The following is a 6,740-nucleotide window of genomic DNA, read 5'->3' on the forward strand; positions in this document are numbered from 1 at the left end:
GGGCCCAGGCCGTCCGTCCCACTCTGCTCCAGCCCTCAGCCAGGCCTCCGCGGCACCCGGGCTGCTGGGGCCGCCAGTCAGCTGACGCGGGGGGCGGGGGAGCTGTCAGGCGCGCCCCGCCCTGCGCCGCTGGGCCGCCGAGGCCGTGCAGCTATTGGCCAGCGCGCCGGGCAGCCGCGGCCCCCGCGCCCCGGTGACATCAGGAAAGCGATAAAAGGCAGCAGCGGTGCAGGATCCAGCACAGCTGCACCGCCAGGCTGCGAGCGGCTGCGAGCGAGAGAGCTTAAGAGCAAGAGAGGTAGAGAGCGAGCGGCGGGCACTGGCCCCACGCCTCCCCTGCGCCCCACCGTGCGCCCCGCTTGCCTCTCCACCCCGCCCGGCTCGACCCGGCCCGGTCCCGGTGTGGGCACAGCCCCGAGCTCTAGGGCCGTGCAGACAGCCTCGGGACTCTCCAGCGCGCCGCCGCGTCCCCAGACAAAGGCTTGGCCGGCGGCCCCGGCCCGCTGCGCCCTCGGCTCCCCGCCTCCTCGGCTCCCCGCCTCCCCGGCTCGCCGCTCGTCGCCCCCGCGCTTAGCTTAGCGCGCCCGGGCCGGCCACAAAGTTTCCCGGGCGGCAGCGGCGGCTGCGCCTCGCGTCAGCGATGGCCGCGGAGCTGAGCATGGGGCCAGAGCTGCCCACCAGCCCGCTGGCCATGGAGTACGTCAACGACTTCGACCTGCTCAAGTTCGACGTGAAGAAGGAGCCTTTGGGGCGCACGGAGCGTCCGGGCAGGCCCTGCACGCGCTTGCAGCCAGCCGGCTCGGTGTCCTCCACACCGCTCAGCACGCCGTGTAGCTCGGTGCCCTCGTCGCCCAGCTTCAGCCCGACCGAACAGAAGACCCATCTCGAGGATCTGTACTGGATGGCGAGCAACTACCAGCAGATGAACCCCGAGGCGCTCAACCTGACGCCGGAGGACGCGGTGGAGGCGCTCATCGGCTCGCACCCGGTGCCACAGCCGCTGCAGAGCTTCGACGGCTTCCGCGGCGCGCACCACCACCACCACCACCATCACCCTCACCCACACCACGCGTACCCAGGAGCCGGCGTGGCCCACGACGAGCTAGGTCCCCACGCGCACCCGCACCATCACCACCATCACCAAGTGTCGCCGCCGCCGTCCAGCGCCGCCAGCCCGGCGCAACAGCTACCCACCAGCCACCCCGGGCCCGGGCAGCACGCGGCAGCGTCGGCGACGGCGGCGGGCGGCAACGGCAGCGTGGAGGACCGCTTCTCCGACGACCAGCTCGTTTCCATGTCAGTGCGCGAGCTGAACCGCCACCTGCGGGGCTTCACCAAGGACGAGGTGATCCGCCTGAAGCAGAAGCGGCGGACGCTGAAGAACCGGGGCTACGCCCAGTCATGCAGGTATAAACGCGTCCAGCAGAAACACCACCTGGAGAATGAGAAGACACAGCTCATTCAGCAGGTGGAGCAGCTTAAGCAGGAGGTGTCCCGGCTGGCCCGCGAGAGAGACGCCTACAAGGTCAAGTGCGAGAAACTCGCCAACTCCGGCTTCAGGGAGGCGGGCTCCACCAGCGACAGCCCCTCCTCTCCCGAGTTCTTTCTGTGAGTCGTGGCGGGTCCCGGCCCCCGCCCTTGCCCCGGCCCGGACTCCCCGTCCCGTGCACCCAGTCCCGGACTCCCCTGGACCCTGTCCGTGCCGCGGCCCCAGGCTTGACCTGTTTGACTTGAGTGAGAGGGAGGAAGGGCGCGCGGGCCGCGAGCGACTGGCGGGCGCGCGGGAGGGCAGGGGACCTTGGCTAAGGCGAGAGTAGCGCACGCCAGCGCCGCCTTCTAGACTCGAGCCAGAGAGAGACGAAGGGGTGGGAAGTTCGGGAGCAACTTTTCTTCAGGCTGGGGGACGGCGATGCATAGTCCCCAGGAGTCCCCAAGGCCGTCTGGAGACTCCTGGCTTTATGAACTTTGAGCGTTACGCCCGGGCCACTGCTTTGCCGCCGGGAGCACAGACCGCCCCAGGAAAAGAGCAGCAAGGAGAGGAGAGGAGAGGGACTCTGGCGTCCCGGCAGGCGCGAGGCGAGGCTGAGCAAAGGAAGGACAGAAGGACCTGTCTGTTCAGAGTCCGGAGAACACTGGCTCTCAGCCCCGAGACGCGGGCCTCAGTTAGGACGTTCGGCGCGCAAATCTCATCAGTTTTATTGCCTGCTCGATTATATAGAAAAAAATACGAAAATCTGCATTAAAAATATTAATCCTGCATGCTGGACATGTATGGTAATAATTTCTATTTTGTACCATTTTCTTGTTTAAGTTTAGCATGTTGTTGATCATGGATCATAATCCCCTTATTTCTTTGGGTGAGAAGGGATCGCAGTTCGGAGACTCCAGCGGCTGCGTGCCGGGTTTCAGTCCCGGCTGTCGGCTTGTAAATACCCGCCCCAAACCGCTTAGAAAACGTGGCAACAAGCTGAGTGTCTTTGTTTGGGTTTATTATTATGGAATTTTTGTTTGTAAGAAAAAGAAAAAGGAGGAAAGGAAAAGAAAGGAAAAAACTTCTGGGTATTTTGCATCAGAAAACAACTTTGTCTTGGGGCACCCTTGGAAGTTGCATGTTTTCTTCCCTTCCCCTGTCTCCATTAGGTCCCCTATTTCCTCCAGCTTTAGTTTTCTATGTTGTTGGTGTTGAGAGAGAAGACTGCGGTCCCAGCTCTTGAGTACCAGGGCAGGGCACGGCAGCCGCGGAGTTCCGCACCCGGGAGGCCCTGGCGTGTACTCGCTCCCTGCCTTGTCTTATGGCTAAATTGACTCCCCTAACAAGAAAGGAAAGGAAAATAGATCTTTTCCTCTGCTTTTTATTGTAACCAGAATCACCCCAGGGTCCCTTTGAAACCCTCCAGGTCTGCACTAATTGCAGGGGCCCATGGTGTTCTTAGGGTGACCACCCCAGCCATCCCTGACATTGGCCAATGGTCACCAGAGCTTGTATTAAACCAACTGCCACGCTCAGAATGTACCAGAAACCCAAATATTGGCAAGTAATTTTGCAACTTTCAAGTGCGTTCTTTAGACCAACGCATTGTGTTTCTTTTCCTGCTTTTGAGATAGTGGGAAGAGTTATTGGTGGCATCCTCCCCCCTTCAGTTGTATAATAGTTATAGGGAAGATCTGGGTGTTTTTCTTTATTTTTACTTTTTTTTTTCTGCAGGTCAGTAAAAGGATTTAAGTTGCACTGACAAAAATACCAAAATAAAAGCATATTTTTAGTTCCCATTTGAAATTGCTGGCGCTGCTGGCCGGATGCATTTTTTTAGTTTGTATTAGTTGATAAATTAACAGTAATAACAAGATTGTATGAACCGCATGGTGCTTGCAGTTTTAAATATTGTGGATATTCGTCCTGCATCAGAAACGAGCTTCGGTTTTTACGGATTCAACTGTGTTGAAATCAAACTTGCCGCAACAGAAATTGTTTTTATTTCATGTAAAATAAGGGATCAATTTCAAACCCTGCTTATGATATGAAAATATTAAAACCTAGTCTATTGTAGTTTTATTCAGACTGGTTTCTGTTTTTTGGTTATTAAAATGGTTTCCTATTTTGCTTATTAAAACCATGGAGATGGTGTTTATTTAGGGGACTGCGTTCGCACAACCTTGACTTTCTTCTCTTGCCTCTTCAAGAGTCACACTGACTTTGGGGCACTGTCACCTCCAAATCTCTCTCTTGAGTGTGTAAGTGTGTGTGTAAGTGAGTCTCAAATGTGTTCTCTGCTTCTCACCCTAGGTACAGACCCTGGTCAAGAGCCGGTTTGTGAGCTGAGTGGGTGCAGGTCCAAAAGGCCCTGGAGTTCCTGGGCATGGGGCATATACCACTTTTTCGGTGCTTTTAGCCTTGGCCATCAGGACTGACCTGCTAGTCTGCCTGCTCTGAAATAGCCATTGAAGGAGACCAGGATGCCAGGAGCTGCCACCCTGATGGGGAAGCAGAGTCTTTTTGGTGTCCAAGCCCAGCTGATCCACTGCTCTCACCCTCCTGATTGAGCTGAAAGTCTCTTTTCTCCTGCCCAGTGCATCTCTCTGGGAGCAACTGGAGCTGCCCACAGTTAGATGCCTCCTCTGAGTAAGGGCCTATCCTCCTCCCCACAAGGCTGGTGGAAACAAGTGTAACCCAGTACCAGATCTTAAGGTGCAGGACCCTTCAGAGGGAAACCCCTCTGGGTGGACTTTTTTTGGGTAGTATGCCCAGCATGGCCTGTAGCCCTTAGCTCCATAGAACGGCGCTGCATGGCTGGGCCTGGAATCGGTGGTTCCTCACTTTGGGGGTTGGGAGGGTTTGGGTCATCATTCTGGCACAGCAGCTCCGACTGCAGCCTGGAGATCCCCGACCGGGAGGTGGCCCTAGACCCTTTCCTTTTCTTGATTCCTGGAAGAGCAGTGCCCACTGAGTTGGCCTGAAACCCCTTCCAGCCTCCTTGGAATCCTGTCTATAACTCAGGATTGGTCTCAGACACCTCTGGGAGGTGGAGTAGGACTCACAAACCTCAGGACCCTAATAGGGAGGTGTAGGACACCCAAGCAGTGGAGCACTAGCCAGGAATCTGAGCTGGTGGAGCCTGGGGGAAGGAAGGGAAGAGTGGGACTAGCAGGGAATAGATTTTGGCCTGGATTCCTGGAAGCCTTGGGGTGGGTGGTGGTGGCTGGGGTCTGGAGAAGAGGCAGGGGACCTAAAAATTAAGGGTACAAATAACAGTAGCAATAATTTATATAGTGCTTTGGTGTTGTTCAGTAGGAGGCAAGCTCAGGATACTAGCTTGCATTTAATTCCAAGGCCCAGTTCATTCCACCAACTGAAAGACGTCTGGCAGGGAAAGCTTTGGCTGTGATCTGAGAGGAGGAGGCAGCCCGGCCTGGCTGTGGGGTAACTGCTGACTTGTGCACTGTGGAAGGAGCAAGGGGGCATGATTTGTTGGGTAATTGCATATGCAAGCACTCCTGCACAGAACATGCCCACAGTTACAAATGCATCCCCTTTAGGGCAAAAGAAGCCCCATTCAGTGGGGTGCTGGAAGAAACCCCACTTCGTGGCTCAGTGGCTCCAGAGACCAAGGGGATCACCGAGTTCTGGTGGTGGAGGCCTTAAACTTGGTGACCTGGCTCCCTTTGGAACCGTCCCATGAGGACTAGCATCCTCCATCCTCAGCCTCTGAGATGGCAAGGTTTGCAAACTCCAAAGCGTTGGTCTTCCTTCCCCAGATCACAGGGGCACAGACACCGGCCTAGTGATGAGCACCATCACATTGCACCCAGAAGATAAAGTGGCTCAGGCCAGTTCAGAGTGACCAGCTGCGACTCCGAGAATCTGGCAATCCCCCCCGACACAATCCTAGTGACACACTGACACACAGACACCTAAGCCCTGCACCCACATTGATGCCCGGCGCAGGCACTGTCAGTCCCTGCACGGACCCACCAAGTGAACCCTAGTCTGCTCGGGGCGCACGCGGGCGAGAGCTGGGCAGAGCCCTCAGCTCTTCAGAGGCGGCACTGGCTTTCAGGGCGGGCTCGTACAGCAGGCAAGCCCGGGCCACGTCTCCCCGCGCGGCCCGCCGACTCGACCCGCCAGGATGCCCCAGACCCTGCGCCCACTGCCCGGGAAAAGCGAAGTGGGTCCCGAGGCTCTCGGGCTCCTTGCACCCCGGCGACACCTCGCAACCTTCATCCTCCTCTCCGGTTCCCACCGCTCCCCGCGGCTCGCGGGCTCCTTGCAGCACGTCCCCGGGGGGAAAATCCTCCCAGCGCCAGGAGTCTTCCAAGCCAGCACCGGTCCCAAGTAGACAGGCTGGCGCCTGCCCCCGGAGACACACGAGGAGGCAGACACACAGACACCCGGACGCACGCGGGGGGCACACGCGGGGAGACCCTGCACTGGGTCTCCGCTCCGGGTCGCGCCCCTGGCTGGGGCGGCGGCGGTTTGGTCCGGTGCGAAGCCCCCCTCTTGCGACCCCCGATGCCCCCGGATGTGCGGGAGGCCGTACCGGCTGCATCTGCCCGCCGCTGCCTTTGGCGAGGCGGGTCAGGGAAGGCCCTCGGCGCGGCTTTGCGGGAGCCGTGGGTCCCCACACGCGCGGGAGAGTGGTGACACTGGCCCCATCCCCTTGCCTCCTGGCACCCGGCCTTTCTTTGCGATTTCACATCCCTTTAGCCCTTCCTTTGTAACCTCTTTCATTTCAGAAAACTTTCTCCTTCCGTTTTGATTTCTCGTCTGCCTTTTATCCGGGCGCTGCCTGGTGGGGCAGGGCTGCGGGAGCGGGGCCCAAGGTGTCTGCAGGGTGCCGGGAGGAATGAGGGGTGGCGAGGTAGGGCCTGGAGTCCCCAGAGCCACCGCGCAGCGCCGCTGCCGGGGGCCAGCTGCTCCGGGCTCTCGCCTGGACCGCTCCAGCTCTGCGGCCGCTCCCTTCCGTCTCTCCGCCGGCGGCAAGGTCGGCTGGGGACCGCCAGGGAGCAGGCTGGCGGCCACATCTCGGCTCCCAGAGAAAGGCTCCCTGGGGAAGCTGAGGCGGGCCCTAGACCCAGCTCCCTTTTCAGGCAGGCGAGTTTCCCGCAGGCCCTAGAGCCAGGGCATTTCTGTGGCCCGACAGTCCCCCTCTTGTCAGAGGCCACTTCAGCTTGTGCCTGCTCCCAACACCGGCAGTGGGAGCTGCCAGCAACCGGGCCAGATACACCAAGCTGGTCACTTGGCT

The 6,740-nt window shown here is 59.1% G+C and overlaps 1 protein-coding gene across 1 annotated transcript; it reads left to right on the forward strand.

Annotated features, from left to right (window-relative positions):
* The first annotated feature begins 240 nt into the window (after window positions 1–240).
* On the forward strand, window positions 241–3,638 carry MAFB (MAF bZIP transcription factor B). Its single transcript, XM_069496561.1, has one exon. The coding sequence runs from the start codon at window positions 641–643 to the stop codon at window positions 1,610–1,612; it is 972 nt and encodes a 323-aa protein (XP_069352662.1). The 5' UTR covers window positions 241–640; the 3' UTR covers window positions 1,613–3,638.
* The last annotated feature ends 3,102 nt before the right edge of the window (window positions 3,639–6,740 follow it).

This window comes from Eulemur rufifrons, chromosome 20, assembly GCF_041146395.1.
Source record: "Eulemur rufifrons isolate Redbay chromosome 20, OSU_ERuf_1, whole genome shotgun sequence".
Classification (NCBI taxonomy): domain Eukaryota; kingdom Metazoa; phylum Chordata; class Mammalia; order Primates; family Lemuridae; genus Eulemur; species Eulemur rufifrons.

What these genes read in the sequence shown, in the direction of transcription:
- MAFB (XM_069496561.1), top strand. Translation starts at nt 641, where the DNA reads ATGGCCGCGGAGCTGAGCATGGGGCCAGAGCTGCCCACCAGCCCGCTG.